Source organism: Protopterus annectens, chromosome 8.part0 (genome assembly GCF_019279795.1).
Source record: "Protopterus annectens isolate FY-2018-M chromosome 8.part0, PAN1.0, whole genome shotgun sequence".
Classification (NCBI taxonomy): Eukaryota; Metazoa; Chordata; order Ceratodontiformes; family Protopteridae; genus Protopterus; species Protopterus annectens.
The window spans coordinates 950,190,333-950,209,119 of record NC_056741.1 but is presented as its reverse complement, the minus strand read 5'-3'; the positions used below and the strand labels follow the sequence as shown (position 1 = coordinate 950,209,119).

Sequence of the window (18,787 nt, the reverse complement as noted above, 5' to 3'; positions counted from 1 at the left end):
TTGCATGCACACACTGTTTGGCAGGTTAATCTTTTATACAGTTTTTTCTTGTCATATCAGTTTGAGCCTGTGTCACAGCTTACAAAACTTTGTTTTGATGAAAGCTCTCAGAAAATACACCCCAAAAACCTATTAACTTAATATTAACTTATTAACAGACAAAAATATGTACATCTTCAAATAACTATGTTTTACCTTCTTTACAGGAGCAATTGTCCCAAACTGACAGCCACACTCACAGACTTGGGTTAACCTTTATTTACTAATTTGCATTTGTTTACTGGGATAGTCCACTGGGCCAAGGTGAGCCCATTTTCAGTGGAGGCCCAGGGAGAAAAGTTCCATAAACATAAAATAAGTATTGCATAGTACATATAGTATAATATGTGACAAACCATAACATACTTTACAAATGAGCAGCATAGTACAATTCAGTACAGCATCAAAAAGAGGAGAGATAATAAGACAGTACATTCTGAAAACTTACAGTAGTTTAACACCAAACCATAAACATTAACTATAAGGATATATTACAATGTGCAGCATAGTACAAGTTCAATAGAGCTCAAACAGTGGAGAACTAATATACATTACATGCTGATAATCATGCAGGGTTCAATACAAAACTAAAACTGGGCAGCTAACTCAAGGGTTTTAACAGTACCATACATAATATGCCGTACATCCAGATGGTGAGGGAGAGCTAGGTGTCAATTTTATGCAAGATGACAGCGTTATAACTAGGTGGATTTTAGAGAGTTTGGGTGATTGCCAGGATGGGCAACAGGGGTAGGGTTGAAGGTTCAACCACAGGAGAAGTTTAGAAGTGTAGGAACATAGTCTGCAGATAACAGCGATCCTAAAAGGAAAGTTATCCATGCTAAGACTTATGGTACAGCCTGTGCTTCTACTAAGTGCTGTCTGGTTTTGTATTGCTCTCCTAGAATGAGAAAACACTTGAATGATTTCAGAAAACATTATCTCCTAGCCACTGTAAGAAAGCCAATAAAAGAAATAAGTATTCTGTTTTTATTGCTCTTTATCAGATTGTCTCCATGGAGACAAGAGAACCAGAAACAGGGTTATTTTACAAGTATTTATTTGCTAGAGGAGAGCTTTACTATATTCAATGTTCTTTTTTATTTGCTTTCTCTTACAACTTGTTAGATACATCCAAAGGCCTTAATCCAATCATTTCCATATGCAAGAATGAGAAAAAGCACTTCATATTTTCTTGTATCAATCTTTTGAACAGTCTTTTCATTTTTTTTACATTGCAATGCCTAAATTTCTTAAAATTGAACAAGAAGAAAAGGGGAAAATAAACAGGGGTACCCGTCTAATTTAGTATCTCCATTGTACTTGAAAATAACTGAGAAAATGTTACTTTATATCATGCAGACATCATGCACTATAGAAATATTACTGTTAAGAACAAAAGGTTGTTTTATTTACAGTTAACTCATCTTCCCTTCTCCTAAGTGTTCCCCCAAACATTAGTGACATGAAGTAGAGAAAAAGCTTAAGAGTCACCTACAGGTTTAACAAAGTAAAAAAATTCCAATATTTCCAGGTTTTACTGTTCTGTCATGTTTCACAAATATAATTAATGCTTTATAATCCCACATTTATTAGTCAATTTCTGAGTTGCTGGTTTTATTCCTGTTTATCTCAATCTCCCAAATCCAGTTTCTGCTTCCTTTCCAACATACCTTTGGTTCTTCTAGTCAACTCTTGTGCTTTTTTCTGTCTCTCAAGCATTTTCTTTTGAAAACTGGGAAATGTTTCACTGACACAGTCTCTCTTTGCTATTTATTACCATAAACATTTGTATTTCATCCTTAGCATGTTCTGCATCAAAAAATTATTTTGTCCCTCCAGGAAAGAATACTCTAAAGATAGCTGGATACAGCAGTTTGAATCTCACGCCTGCTTCTCAACATCTCTGATTAGTGGAATAAATTCACTCCTATTTTGCCTGGTGTACAGTGAATAATGATTTTCCACAAACACGGTCTCCCACTTTTAAAAACGTTGTCCTTCTGCCTCAGTTTTTTCAGTATCAACTCCTTCTGCTGGTAGGATTGCATCTTTACTATTAAAGGTCTAGTTTGCTTTCTGATGGCCAGGTTTGGAGCATACACATGATGTGCCCTTTCAATTAATAACAACTGCTGTGGAATACCAGTCCAGTTGCTTATTTGTGCTTTCATAAAATTAATACAGTCTGTTCCTTCCAACTACTCTGCTACAGCAGAAAATCTCAGGTATTCCCTGGTTATTCCGTCCTCTAATGCTATTATTTTTTGAAACATCTCTTCTTGAGCAGTCTCATATTCATTCATTTTGACCTCTGATTTTGCAGTTTTATCACCTCATATGAATATGTGTTTGAAACGTCTTCCATTTTTAGCCAGCCTTTTATTTGAGATGATATACTCCATCAGTGTTTTGTTCATTTTAATCAATTCTTAGTACATTTGACTTATTTTTTCTTTTAGGTTACTGGAAGTCATGTCTTGCATCAAAGCTGCTTTTTGCTGAACAGCTGCAGAATTCTTCCAAGTCAGTGTTTTTTCCTCAACTTTTGTGGTTGTTTTTCTTTCAAGGTCTCTGATTTTCTTTCTTACTGGCATCCAGGCAGTACATTTACTGAAATTTACTAAAAAAATTTTACTAAAAATTATATATAGTTCACTGCCTCTCTCTTCCAAGTTTTTGTTTTCACACAGGAAGAGCTCAGTTTTAGTAGTTATTCAATGTGCAGCCACGTAAACGGGCTTACACGTGGGTACGGGTAAAATACTAGATTAAAGCACACACAAAAAATGGACAGGGCACTGAAAGGAATGGTGGAAGAAGCACTGTGAAGCTGCTTCCAAATGAAAGCCAAAATACATTTTGACTGAATGGATTGAAGAAGGATTAGTAAAAAAAAGTGTATGTTAAAAGATTGTATATATTTGTGCGCAGTGATAGAAATGTGTAAAATAATGAAACATACTTTGCAATACAAAATGTTGATATAAAAAGGTGTGATGAAGTGAATGGAAGTAGTAAGGTGTGGATGGCTGTAGGCTGGATGCGTCAAAGCTGAAGTGGGCTTCTGGTGACAGACTACATAACTTATCCCAAGTTTTTGTGACATCAGAGGTAGTTATATTAGTTAGGATAGTGCAAGATACAGTCCACTGCACTGGCAGCATGAAATCTGTCTCAACAGAAAAGCCTTTGGTGGATTTGTTATTGATTACAGACATCATTTTTTCCATTTCCCCTCTTTCACCTTTGTTTTATCCTAGCTTTTTTCCAACACTAAGTTTGGTATTATTTATTAACAATGTTCTGCATTTTTCTACAACAGTTGCATGCTGTTTTTTCTTCCTATATGCCTGAAGCACTTCATTTTCTGCCTGCCTTCTCACTTCTTTTCTTGCACTTTTGTTCCCCACTTCCTAAACAGCACCAACCTTTCCTCACAGTACCATAACTATCCAGTTTCTCTGTCCTCCCATTCCCTTCTTCCATCTCTCAGCATTATCACTGCTGTCTGTAGATAAACCTCTTCCATAACTGCTCCAGATTTTGTTATTACTTTTTACCAGTACAAGTGAAATTTTAGACATCTGTAAATGTGTTATCAATACCATCTCTATTTCTTTACTTCTCCAAGAGCTCCTCACATGTTTTCCAAACACAGGACATCATACTGATAGCATTTTTTGCTTTACTTCTTCATTCTGCTTCCTTGCCATTTGACGTACTTCTCTCTTCCTAACAAGCCTGCATTAATTCAGCCTTTTCCATTGTCATTTCCCTTAACTCACACTGGGCATCTCCTGCAGTTTCTGGCAGGAGTGGCTATGCCTGCATAGAAGTCACCACAGCTTGATAAAACCATATTTCAGGCAGCTCCACATCCCTAGCCAATTCAGCCAAATTAACTTCTGCCCATTCTACCTGAGCTACTTTCTCTACCAAATGTACCCCTCTAAATCTTGCTGATCTTCTTTGTTCATTTCATCCATTCCTCATGTAGCACACAACAGCAAATACAACACTCTTAAAAACTGAATAATTTTAACTGCTATAATAGTCACAGACAGTAAAGCTGTAGACTCTACTACCCAACTGCTTCTGCCTTGATATTTACACATATCCACTTCATGCTCATTATCCCACAAAACTCCTATTTTTTAGAACCAAAATTTTGTAAACATTTCATCTTTCTCTCATTTCTTTCACTCCTATCTTGTTATAATAGCATTTCCCTACAGTCTGCTATAAGCATAATAATGGTGTTCCCTGAATTTATTTCTCATTGACATCATCTTCCCCATCTCTTCAGTCAAGCTTCAAAAAACCTTAAATTTCCCTCTAGTAGGTGTGATAATTTCTCCAAGTCTTCTACATGAGAACGGTTTTGTAAGCACTTGCTGTACAGTGTATACTGCCATTTTCAGTATTCGCTGTGAGCCACAGCAGCTACCATCTTGTCTGTTTACTCTTTTGCTTTATTGCTTAGATCCCTTCCACTGTACAAAGAGCATTTCTCCTCCCTTCTGCTGCCCATGCTCATTCTGTAAATGATATACCCCAGTACGTTCAGTCATTGTTCTCTGTGGTACCAGTTCTACTGCCAAAGCAGGCCAGCTGCTCTTCATAAGAGTTACCAACTCAGTCATCTTATTGTTTTCATTTATACTTGCTACATTCTAGTTCGTTCTCCCTCCCTCTCTATATGTATGTATGTATATATATATATATATATATATATATATATATATGTATATATATATATATATATGTATGTATGTATATATATATATATATATATATATATATATATATGTATATATATAATTTCACCGAATTCCTTCATACAAAAAGTTTGCTATGTTTATGTTCTCGGTTTTCTTCCTGAATTCATCATGTCAGCTCTGTATTCTTGTGTATTTCGATAACTATTCTGACATTGGTTCTAGTATAGGGCATCAAGTTCTTCTTGCTCATTTTTCACTCTCTCTCTTTCTCTGGACAGCTTACCAATGAAACATTTCAACATATGAATTTACATTATGGTTCCTTCATGAACATAGGCAGTGTCTGTTGTTGGCACAGGGCAACATCGACGTATATCATCATTGTCTTACAAATTACATTTCTGCTGGAAGAACCTGCAAAAGGAACCAAAGTATTAGGAACAAATAATTAGAGAGGGAAATGTAAAAGAATGGGAAGAGGCCAAGAAGGTGGTCACTTACTCATTTCTTTACAATATGCAATTATCTTAATTCAAGGAATTCTCTTCTGGGCCATCTTACCTCCATATGGTGGAATTGTACCCAGACTGCACCAACAACCCCTGCTCCACGCATTAATTACTTTCGTCATGATGCTCTTTGAATTATTCCATTCCGGGGTTTATTTAACTCAAAGGTTTGGACTGAGGAATGCAAGCTGAATCCATGCTTTTTAGGCTCATAGGTTCATAGGTAGGTACTAGGCTATCAGCCCAAGGGCCTATGTAAGCCTATCCAACATGGTTCCCTGGCTTATGCCACCCAAGAAAGTTACTTTCCTGTGCCACTGTCGAGCAGAGACACAGAAGTGATCACCGGGGTGAATTTCCTATTTCCCATCCACTCATCAAGATTTTTCTTGAAGAGTGCTAATGAAGAACTTTGCTTGACATAGTTGGGTAGCCTGTTCCAGAGTATGGGAAGTCTCTGGGACAGGAATCTATCCCTCTGGCATGTCCCGTTTATTATGGTGACAAGGTTTAGGTCCCTAGAGCGTGTAGCTTGGAGGGATTGGGATTTCTTTAGGTATAGCATGTTCAACAGCTCTGGGTTTGACATAACTTTATATGTTAGGCAGAGATCACCACGGAGTAGGTGATATGCTGCGGAGTAAAGCTATAGTTTTCTGAGACGGTCAGTGTAGGACACTTGTTTAAGGCCAGTAATCCTCTTTGTGAGATACTTCTGTGGCCTTTCCAGCTGCTGCAGATGTCTTGTGAGTACATTCCAAAAGGGGTGCTGTACTCTATAATGGGTCTAATAAGTGTCGAGCAGAGGGGAACAATGACCTCTTTTTTCCTGGATGAGAACCCTTTTATGATGAGGTGTGCCATGTAAAGGAATTCCTGACTACTGTGACGATGTGACTATCAAAGGAGAGACTACTGTCCACCTGGGTCCAAGGTCTATCATCACACATTCGGTGTTAAGTAGATTGCAGCCTATGTGGTAGTTCATGGGTATAGAGTTTTTACCAAAGGGGATGACACTGCACTTTTTGGCATTGAGCTTGAGGCCATGGCTCTGACACCAGGCATCTGTCTCAGTGAGGCCCCTCTGTAGGATGTCCACATCATTTGGGACTTGACTATGGCTCCTAGTTTGCAGTCATCTGCGAACTTCATTAGCCAGAGGCCTTCTGTGTTAACCTGTACTTCAGAGAAGTAGATACCAAACAGGAGAGGTCCCAGGACTGAACCCTGTGGTACTCCACTTGTCACTGGTTTGAGGTCAGATTTGGAGTCTGCAACTTTTACAGTGTGGGTTCTGTCAGTGAGCCAGTTGGCAACCCATCTTGTGATGTAGGGATTTATACCTAGTTTAGTGAGTTTAGCTATAATTCCAGAATGGGGGATGGTGTTGAAAGCCTTGGCGAGGTCAAGATAGGCTGTGTGAACCACCTTACCCTCATCTACGGCTTTAGTGACTGCCTCAAAGAAGTCAATCAGGTTCAGGAGGCATCATCTGCCTTTCACAAACCTGAATTGGGTGGGATTCAGAGTTTGGAGGTTACCAATGTCTTTGCTTATGAGTGCGACCAGGCTTGTCAGGCTAATAGGGTGATAGTTCCCCAGATAAGTGGTGGCTCCCCCTTTGTGGAGTGGGATAACTGTTGCTGTGTGCCATTCAGCTGGCACAAAGCCTGATGTGAGGCTATTATTGAAGATGGTGCTTAAGTGGGGAGTCAGGTCGTTCTGAAGTTCATGTAAAATGCAGCCTGGGATGCTGTCCGGTCCCATGGATGCTGTGTTTTTGGCTTTAGAGAGTGCAGCTTTTACCTGCGTAGTTGTGATTACAGGGATTCTGCATTCTTTCTGTATAGATATGGGCCCTTTATGGGGTGGGGTGTAAGGTTAGCACTGAACCTATCTGCTAGGATGTTGGCAATATCAGTTGGTTCTGTAATTTTCGTGCCATTGTGCTGTAACTCAGAGCAGATCTGGGTGTTGCCATCAAGATTCTTGACATAGCAATGGAATGCTTTGTGGTTGTCCTTAGAATTAGTGGTGATTTTGATTTCATGGCTAGCTTTGGAAGATCTTATAAGGGATCTCAGTTTCTTACAGAGGCTGACCAGGGAGCTCCTCCGCTCATGGGATTTTACTCTCCTTTGCAACAGTTTCTTCCTTCTGTTGTACAGTTTGTTTATGGCAGGGGACCACTAGATTGGCTTCCTTTTTTTTGGAGGATAGCATCTTGGTTCTGTTTGGGATAGCACAATCCATGCACTTGTGTAAGTGCTTATACAGTGCATTTGTGTAGGATTCAGCAGTTGTAACTGTATTGTCCATCTGCATGGGTGTCATGAAGTTCACCACTTCTGTCTTAAGAAGCATGAAGATGGCTGTGGAGAAATTTTTTACTGTGGTTTCCTTAATGGAGGGTGGGGGTGGTATGTGGATATCAAGGGTGATTAGCTTATGGTCAGATCAGACCAACGAGGAGTTGACTTCAGGTGTGGAACATTGGTCACTCATGTTGGTAATGACCAGGTCTAGGATATTGTTGCCCCTGGTGGGGGTGTGGATATGTTGATCCAGGGCACTGCAGTTCATGAATTCCAGAAAGTGTTGAGCTAAGGAGTTGGTACACGAGTAGTTTTCCCAGTTAATTGTGGTGTAGTTGAAGTCGCCCACTATTAGGGTGTTTGGTTGAACCCCAATATTTTCCAGTACATCAAGAAAAGAGGAGTGGAAATCCTGGGGCATGGTGGAGGATCTGTAGCAAGCTACAATTTGGATTGCAGTTTTGCCCAGAGTTAGTTGCACTTGGATAACCTTGGATGCATTATGCTGAGCAACTAGCTTTGAGGTGTGGATATCCTTAATGAATATGGACACACCTCCTCCTCTGGTGTTTTGGTCCAGGTTACATGGCCGAAAAGTGTGGTACGAGTTATAGCCTGGTAGTACAGGGGTGCTCTCTGGAGCCTTGAACCATGTCTCAGTCACTGCACAGATATCGATGTTCTCCATTTTAAGGAGTGCCTCGGGTGAGCGTATTTTGAGATTTAGACTTCTAGCATTGAGTAGCATTACCCTCAGTTTTTGCTTGCCTGTTCCTGTTATGGTGGTGAATTTGTCATTTGAACCTTGCCTAAAAAAGGCACTATGGGGTGGCAAGAGCCTTAGCCAGTATCCGGAATCCCAGGGACGACAGGTGCAAGCCATCTGTGGCAAAGCATCGTGGCCTGTCGACCATGTCATCCCAAACAGACAAATACTGGATCCCGTTAGAATGACACCAGAAGCTTAGCCAATTGTTGAAATCAATCATTTTGTCCTTGTACTGCAGTATCATTCTGGGCGATGGCAGAATGCTATTCAGGGATAGGGTCATACCTGTCTGGGCTACAAGATTGGAGAGCTCTTCCATGTCTCTTTTCATGTAGTCCAGGGAGGTATGTCTCAGGTCATTCACACCAACATGGACAATGACAGAGTCATACTTGTACTTGTTGTGAAGTGACCTCAGTGCGTGGGTTATGTGGCGGATCCTGGCACCCGACAGTCAGCTGACAGTAACCTTCTCCTTGTTTAGCCTGGTGAGTGGGACATCAGTGTGCCTGACTATAGAGTCACCTATGACTACTGCCATCATTTTTGACATGCAGTTAACTTGTACGTTCAATGTACAATGCTCCATATTCAAACTCACAACCCTTAAATGGGGCCTGCATGGATTTCTGGGGCCAACATAATATGGGTTGAAATTATCTTGTCCTACATAACTACGGAATTTTGACATATTCTTCAAATGTTGATGGCTTTCTTATTCCAATTTGTAGTTTGGTCCATAGCTTTGCTGCTTTTACTGAAAATGATTGATTTCAATTTGTGGTATTAACACACTATACCAGTGCAATACATATGCACCAATTGTTCAATATTTAGGATTACTGCAAAGTACCTGTAGAACTAATTAAGTCACTCTCTCTTTTCAGCCTATCAAAACAATATAGTCTGAAAGATGTCAACCTGTTTGAATAGGGTTGGTTTTAAGGAAGTTATTTTTCTAAACAAATATCCATTGTATCTGCTCAAGCTTGGACTCAAATGCCATATTTAGCATTTCACATTTATTAAGCTTGCCCTTTACAACTTTTTTTATTTTAAATACATTTTTGTTCAATTCCTTATTAGGGTCAATGAGTTATTTCCCTAAAAGCTTTGCACACATACAGAAACAGAACATGAAACAATGTTCCTGCTACTAATAGTAAGTTTATAAGTGAAATGGCCATGGCCATACACAGTACTAATGCTTTTCAAATGAACACACCAGATCAAGCAAATGACATGTATCTCTACATACCTAAGTGAGATAGACTGAATTTTCTCAAGTTCAATTTGTCGTTTTAATATTTCTTTAATCATCCCCTTCTCTGGTCCTTGCTTCACCTTCTCTCGACCTATTAGGTATAGGTATCGTGGAGTTAAGATCATATCCCGCTTCACAGTCTAAGGAAAGCAATTTTTACAAATTTATTAGTATAGAACATGACAAAAAGTCATAAAACACTCGCTCTGTATTACTTATTAGTATAGAACATGACAAAAAGTCATAAAACACGCACTCTGTATTCACAATTCAGTATAGTGTTGCTGGTACACAACTTGCAAAGGTGGGAAAGAGTCAATGGAATTTCATTCAGCTAGGTTAAACCTAATTAACAAGACAACAGCCTCTGTTAACCACAAAAAGTTAGCTTCCTTTTAGAGAATACAGAAGACTGCACAGAGCAAAACTGCACATTGTCTCTGTGACAGCACCATTCAAACATTATGATTCATTAATTGTTTTTCCCCACTGTGATTTCAAGTAAGACCACTGAAGTACACTGCAGCAGTATGCCTCACCATTTTCATGTAGCCAGAGTTGCTGCTTGCACCGAGTTATTTCACTCTCTCCAAAGAAGAATGTATTCTGGAAAGTTCAAGACAACAAAAACAGCATAGCTACTGGCATATGCATTTAGCAAATTACCATTAAGACCACAGACTCTAACAACATGAGCTTTATCAGGTTAACAGAACCCTGCATGCCCATAAGGCACCTGATGAAGCTCTTGGTATTTAAGAAAATGCTTGTGATTTTACAGGATCTCCATTGAACTGTTTCTTCAGTGGTAAATTAAGTGGGTCTGGTTTGTTTTATTTTGCTCTGTACTCTATGGAACCTGAATTTATGAAATGGATTGCCTACGTATATTTCTGTTGCATATGAATGTCTGTTTTATCTTGTGAAATATTTTGAATTTCACCTGGGCTGCGCATGAAATCAGTCAGTCTTGATATGTGTACTACCTTGGTAAACAAGTGTGTGTGTGTGTGTGTGTGTGTGTGTGTGTGTGTGTGTGTGTGTGTTTACATATATTTATTTATTTTACATCTGTTAACCAGGAAAGTCTGACTGGACACATGTCCCTTTTCAGTGGGGGCCCGGGGAGAAAAGCTCCATGCACACAGTAAAATATTACATTAGACAGTTGATACACAGTTAGATTACATGCAATCATATATAGTATCCATACACTTTTTCTATTAATAATGCTGTTGAAAAATAATACCTTAAAAAGGAGTCTAGAGATCAAATTGTTTGTGTCTTTTGGCTTTTCCCGGTTAGGGGACACCACAGCAGAACTCCGGTCTGCTAATGATTGGTAGTGGATTTTTACGTACCGGGTTACCAGCCCTGATGCACAACCTTCAACAAAGGCACGCCCCATTCACGTATGCCTCCACACAGAAGACGGTGTAGCTGAGAATCGAACGGGACAACGTCTTGCTATGAGGCGGCAACGCTACCGCAGCACCACCACCGCAGTTAATACTTCAGAATATTTGGGATATACATATATATATATATATATATATATATATATATATATATATATATACACACACTCACACACACACACACACACACACACACACACACACACACACACACACACACACACACACACACACACATTATAAAATAGCTGGTAGGATGAAATATGTATAAATGATAGATTGGATAGGAAGGGTTTTGGGGAGGGAGGACAGGTATAGATAGGGAAATAATGAGTTGAAAGTGGAGGGCCTGATAGAGAGTAGTTGGTGGTAAGGTCTAAAGGTAGAGTAAGCAGGAAGGTTGCAGACATATAGAGGAAGAGGAATAATTCAGGTATACACCCCACACACATCTATATATAAACAAACTGCAAATTTACAAAATAAAAATATGACAGAAAAAACAGACTTATTTACTTATTTAATATTTGATAAAAATATAGGTATATTGATCTTTTGTGATCATTTTCACAAAGGAGCTCAGCAGACTTGAAAAAAAAAAAAACTACCCACACAAGTACTGGTCCAGCAATACCAATATTTATGGGGACATGATAAAATGAATTATTTGGGAGTATGGATTAAAATGGATTCAGTTATGGCAGCTAAGGATATATGGGAAAAGACTAAATAAAAGATGGTACAAAACCTGCCAAACTGGAGGTCTTGCCTATGGATATGGATTGCAGATGCAAGCAGTAAAATGTTTTAGTCCCTTTAAGTTTTATACACAGGTTAGGCATATTTTTTTATCAACCAGAGAAGATGTGGACAGTAATTAATACAGAGTTGAAGGATTTTATTTGGGAAGGGAAGAGGGCAAAGATTAAGTGGGATAAGCTGATCCTCCAACAGAACAAGGTTTAGGATTACCTGATTTGAAAGGATATCTCAGAGCTACACAGTTAAGGCTCTTATACATAACACAAGCAGAAAGCTACAATTCAAAGTGGAAAAGTATGACGATGATGAAGCAAGGGGGTGTAATTCAAGAAATAAGGAAAGAATGGGATTTTGGAAGCAGATCCTTAAGAAGAATAATGACAGTCATAGAGAACATTATATTCATAAAATAGCAGAACGTTTACTAAGAACTAAGCCAACACGGGAATGAAGAAAGGTGATTCTGCTGACCGGGATGACTGTAATTAGGAGTACAGAGAATAGACAAAAGGAGATTGGAATTTACTGTAGAAAGCTGGCACAGGAACCAAGGTATTGGGAACAAATAATTAGAGAAGGAAAGGTAATAAAATGGGATGAAGCCAATAAGACATCTGGATTGCAGGCTAGTGACTGTCTACATTCTGATATCAATCCAGGATAAGCAAAAAAGAGATAGTGGGATTCTAAATAAAAGACATGCACTGCTTGTGTTTTTAATTGGATCTATAACAGAGGCTGCTGAATCAGTACGGCATATAAAATATTGCATGATAATTATAGAAATCAATCAGAAGAGGTCAAAAAAGATTGGTAAGAGAGATAAGATATGCAAACAAAGAAATAATGGGAGGGCATATGTATGGCTCCCAAATATAGCAATAAAGTCTACAAGATTTAGGATTTTTGCCTGGAAGTGCTAGCACAAATACTTTTATACCCCTAGCAGAGTTTTTCCTCAAGTAGATCTCAAATGTTGGGAGGTGTAATGGGGAAGAAAAAGAAAGCTGGGAACATATGTTTTGGGAGTGTAATGAGTTGGCAGACTTCAAAAATTCTCTACAGAGTACTCTGCCAGGATTACTTGGTGGACAAATGAGTGCAACTAAGGAAATTATGTTTTGAGCATGGAATACAGAAGGCCCTGTTAAGTTTAATTTTGGTAGCTGCCAAAAACCAATTACTGGAAAATGGAAATCAAAATCGAAACCAACTATATTTGAAGTAGTGAATGCTGCAGCAGAGATAAAAGTGGGATCTTTAGAAAAGGGTTGGAACAAATTATATTAAAAAAATGGAAACTGTGGGAATAATACATGCAGAAAAATGTTTTAGAGGAAGAATGAGGTTTAAAATAAGGCTGGAACTGAGTAATTTATGTAATGCTACTTAGATTATACATCACATATATTGTTATATATTCCATAATGTTTTCAAATGTGAACTTGTTAATATAGTTTGTTTACTTTTATATAAATGCAAGTTTGCCCATGTCACAAGTGATAATTCGATAAAGGTGTTTAAATAAAAATAAGCAAGAAATATCTAAAGAACAGTGTAATAAGAAAACAAACTAAAAAAAAAACATTGGTATTAGATACTTAACATAAAGACACTGACAAAAACTAGCAGAATTCAAAGCAATAATTCTGAAATGTTGCAAAATGTAGCCACTTCAAACCCAGAGTTTGCACAAGGAAGGTAACCTGAATTAAGAACAGGAAGAATAATATTTAGCATGGCTGGTTCCCAGCTAGATGAATGGCAGGTACAGAAACTACATGAGGAATGACCTTAGGATGTAAACATCAACTGATTACCCTTAGAAAAAGATGAAACAGGCAAACAGTGCTTAGGGCGACTGGAAATTTGAGTCAGGCTCTTCAGTGGTCCCATGCACTACAGGCCCAGCAACTATTTATAAACCAGAGTAGTTATGGTGTACAGGAAGGAAACAACTTGTAATACACATGAGTATCATCATATGAGGCATGTTTTCTGGATGTGATCCATGGTTTCCTTACCTTTTACAGTGTGATTATTTTTTAGCTACGATTAAATTGGACAGCATGCAATCTATGAGTTTAATGTTAATATTTGAACTATAAATACATTTTTAATTTAGCTTGTTTTTTTGCAGGCAGAAAGGTGTGGTATACAATATTTGTCTAGCACTTAGTGCAGATGAATAAGGTTATGAGCTGTTAGAGAAGCTTTTTTTAGTACATGGTTTGAATCCCTCAGTCTTCATTTTTCTATGGGACTCTGACAAGTTACTTTACCAGGCAGTAATCCTAGGCTATTCCTGAAATGGGACAGCTGTGTCTGGTGGGATGTTCCACACCATCAGCAAATGCTTTCTGCATTTGTCTTTTGAAATCTTCCACCTTTCGCATAGATGCTAATTAGTACTTTACTATATGCTATTTGAGTATGAATCCCAACATGTCTCTTGTAAGTTAATGGGTTGCCAGATGCATTGTTTCAAGGGAAGAGAAGTTTTTCTCTTTCTCATGCTAAGTCTGTTTGCAAAGCGAGAGTTTTTTTTTTAGAAAATGGATGTCCATATTTTTGTTTGTAAAACTTGAAATAAAAGTTTTAAATGAAATCCAAATCTCTGCAACAACTGAAAAAATAAAGAACAAAATAGTATGTACACTGACATGTTTAACTAGTATTTATAGTAACAGTGGAGATACAGCTAAGTAATAAGATACTGGTATTACTGTCTGTGGCTGATATATTACCTTGCATAAGGGCCTATTTGCCCACAATCTGGCACTGTTGACTCTAGAGGTGTATGCTGAAACAATACAGCATTACTTGCCATTTAAATAGGTCTGACCTGTACTGCGTGATCTCATATAGGAATAACTATTCTTGATGACAGAGAAGAGATAAGGAGGTCAAAAATGAGTTATAGATGTCCTACAAGCCTACACCCCACACCCAAAATATGCAATATGTAGTAATATTTCTGACTTCTGTGTGATTTGTGAGTTGTTGAACAAAGTTGCTGTAGCATTTATAATTGTTTTGCTTTATTCCCTGCACTAAAGTAAGAATTTATTTTTAAGAGGACTGGATTGTGTAATAGAGTCTAAACAAGTTGCATTTTATGAACCTGTTGTTTTTGTTGTTGATTGCTATCCATTCCCTATTACATAGCTGATCTAGTTCAGGAAATGTTTTGGCAATATCACCAGGACACTATTTTTAATGCAACATCAGCAATTTACTCTGCAACAACCAATGTATTAGTAACATTTTTCTTTAATGTGGAATTATTTACACAACTTTTACTTCTGCATACAATGTGTATAATGGCTTAGCATATATTATTAGGTATTTAATATTTCTTGTGCTTCATAAATACTCTTCTATTTAAATGGTACTGCACATGGCTGGATCTTATGGTATGATGCTTGTGATCTTTACACAATTTTCATGTAGTTCATTCAAACTTTACCAATAAAGTAAATGTAAATTTTTCATAACAATAAGCATTGTACATAGTCAATACTTTGGCTATAACTACAGGTGAGGGTGGGGGGCACTCTGTGGGTGAAAGTGCCTTATGCTTTTTTTTATCTGGTCATTTTTAAACAGTGTTTAATCTGGCTTTGCAGGACTAGTGTGCATGTGTGTGTGTGGGCAAGTGTGAATTAAGTTGGAATACTTTGGTTACCGCGCACTTGTGTGAAACAAATTTGAAATGCGACTTTGGTCATTGTTATTATTTATTAGTATTTTTTACACAAATGTCTCAGAAGAATGCAGCCAACAATGTATGTATAACCGCTGGATTTGGGAGATGTCTGTAGATAAAGACTGACACTGCTGAGATAAAGTTAAAATATCATTAGTCTGTATTTGCAGGGCTAGTGGCATTTGTGTAAAAACTGTAATACCTTATTGTGGCTATTTTTATCACAACCAGATGTGTTGTGCATTCAGTCAATAAATGTCCCTAATTGCTGAGTACTCATATTGGTAGATTATAATGCCAATGGTTTTAGCGGCCCTCTCCGGTTGAAATGCTCTGAAATGGGTACTTTTGTCATTTTTGGTTCATACATTTTGTTTCTCTGCTTATTGGAAAAAATGTTGAAGACCACAAACGTAAGATACAGTCCAATTACATTTGCTGTATGTAACAAGAAATATAATTCAAAACACTCTGGAAGGTGAATCCAAAAACACATGAATTTATGCATGGTCCTAAAAATGTGTGCAAGGGACCCATGGTTTAAAAACAGCTTGGGGCAGAAGGCACACCATCCACCACTGGCCAGATGCATTTTCAATGAATGTGAGTTTCAAGGGAAGAGAAGTATACTGTTCCTCATGCTAAATCTGTTTTTATTCTGAGACTATTTTGTTTAGCAAATGGCCATCAGTATCTGTGCAATAACGTTTGAAATAAATGTTTTAAATTAAACCTAAACATTTGTACTCACTATAAAAGTAAAACAAAAAATTGTGCACACCGACAGGTTTTAACAGTGTTTATGGTAGTTGGGGATAGACAGCCAAGTAACAGGACACTGGAGTGGCTGGGGGGGGGGGGCACCTGGTCCATTACCATGCCTAGAGTCCCATTTGTCCATGATCTGTCTCTACTTGAAAATGAATATAAATATATCTGAAATGTATTTAGTTTGTGTTGTCCAAAAGCATGTTTAATTATGACCCATGGCAGGTTGAATCATTGATATCTGAGGTAGTGGTAAAAAAAGCACTCTATATTTTTGTTCTTAGTAACAACAGACAGCAATAGTAACTCATTTTTTATTACAAGACCATTCATCTCTAGGTATATGGTAAATGTCAGATATGGAAATTGAAATGAGTGAGCTTTATTAAACTATGACCCAGAAATAGCCACAATGTCATGATTATGTTGCTTCTATTTTGTTCAGTTTTTACCTAGCATGCTGCCTGCTTTTAAAATGACTGTCCCTGCTGCTTTTCTGAGTAACAGCTGATTAAAAGAACAGGGGACATGAAACAGAAAGGAGGAAACCCAGTGGTTGTAGATTGATCACGGAATATTGGGATTACTTGCATGTCTTTTAGAGAAGTAACCCTTTAATGGCTTAAACTACACAGCTGGTTTAAGAAAATGGGGTGAAGAAAGGGTTATAATCTGTCACTGTGAGAGAGACAGAGAGTGGGGATAAGTTTAAAAGGCTATCACACATATACACTGGTAGCATCTGTAAACAGGATATATCTGAGGATTTGGGTAGGGTTTGTAGATATGCAGAATGGAAGAGCTAGGATAACAGGAGTATAACTGTAGGCAAAGGAAATGGGAACTCAGACTTTGGGGGTTATTTAAGTTAAGATGGTGTTGAACACTAAGTATAGTGAGGCTAGAAGGCAAAAGGAGTTACACATGCAAGGAGTGAAGGCTGGGATGAAGGAGGGGGTTAAGACAGGTGATGTGTATATAGTGGGTTTCCTTACAGCTGTGCAATGTATGTTTTTCCCAATAGTTAATTCCTCATTCCAGTTTCCTCAAAGTTCTGATTCCCTGAGAATGCAAGTTCAGTCTCTGTATGTTCTGATTGTTCTTTCAGAAGGTTTCTACTTTCCCACATATAGGTAGTGCTGGACTTAATATATTTAAATAACAGGGGTGGGAAGGGGGCTTATCCTCACTGTAAAAACATGACTTTAGATTTTAGCTGTGTGCTTCAGGGAGGTGTTTGCTCATTGTTTTCATCTGATCACTTCACTTTCAGGGAATTTCATGGAGAAAGTAAATGTGTATGGGGAGGTATAGGTTTACAGGTTATTACTAGGTAAGGGGTCTGTGAGACTATTAATAGCCTAGCTGGTGTAACACAATTATTTTCCCTGATTAATGAGGGCCACAGAACATACATCAAGGGAGAATTTATGAATACCCATCTAGTTGTCAAGGTTGGTTTTGAAGAAAGATAGGGCATTGCACTGCTTGACATGTAGGGGAAGTTTATTCCGTAGGTAGAATACATATTGGGTGAAGCACCTATCTTACCAGCAAGTCCTATTTACAATGGGATGAAGATTATGGTCTTTGGAGCTAGAATTACAGACATTATCAGTTTTTTGAAGGTGAAGGAAGCCTAGGAGGACAGAACATTTTATACTATGTTATGCAAAAATCAATACATATTAGCTTTTAAGAGAAAGTATATAGTGACAGGGCTTTTAATCTACTTGGGTTGTTTAGGGATCACAGACCTGTTCTTTTTTGGTTGTGGTCTTTTGAAGTGGGCAAGGTACCCAACCCATGTTTTGGTATGCTGGCTGGATGCATGGCTTTCCTTAGCAGGGTGTCCCAACAGTAAGTACTACTGCAACAATGATACAAGGAAGAATAGTAATAACTTAAAAGTTACTTTTATTATATTTAAGTTGAGCTGTACAGTAAACTGAAGAAAAATGAGATATACAAGAGAAGACTGACAGAACAGCAGAGTGTTCCAATGAGGAATGAAGGGTTACTGAGAAGGATGTAAAGTAAGCTTTCAAGGTCACTATAACTCCTTGATTTACCAGACTTACTATATGGCAAGGCTCACTCAGGGACTAAACCAGTGAAAAGCATTTGTCTCGACTGTTGGAAGTAATGCACAGTGTAACTTATAACCAAGTCCATTATTTTGAAAGCACACCAGCTAAATATTACATTTAAGTTTTTTAATATTAAGGTCACAGTAAACAGAACCATTAAAAAACTGGCAAAATGCCTGCAATTTACAAAACATTAATGAAAATATCCATAACACCCTACCACTCATTAGAGGTATAAGAAGTAATAAATAGCCTTAGGGTGCTGCAGAATTAATAAAACAAACTCATGTATAAATAATCCCACTGGATGTCTCTGCTCATGGTAGTGGGGCCTTTGATTATGTGGTGTTTAAAACCCTCAAAAGAGAGTTATCATGGTAAACATGGATGCAAAGAATCACTCACACAGCTACAAGT

General features: G+C 38.0%; 1 protein-coding gene across 1 annotated transcript in view; it reads right to left on the bottom strand.

Annotated features, from left to right (window-relative positions):
* The window catches only part of LOC122808363 (unconventional myosin-Ie-like), a gene marked incomplete in the record, with an annotated part of 1,223,059 nt that overhangs the window by 396,464 nt on the left and 807,808 nt on the right, over positions 1-18,787 (bottom strand). Inside the window, 1 exon segment of the mRNA XM_044079330.1 lies at positions 9,623-9,763. Coding sequence (XP_043935265.1) covers positions 9,623-9,763 — 141 coding nt within the window.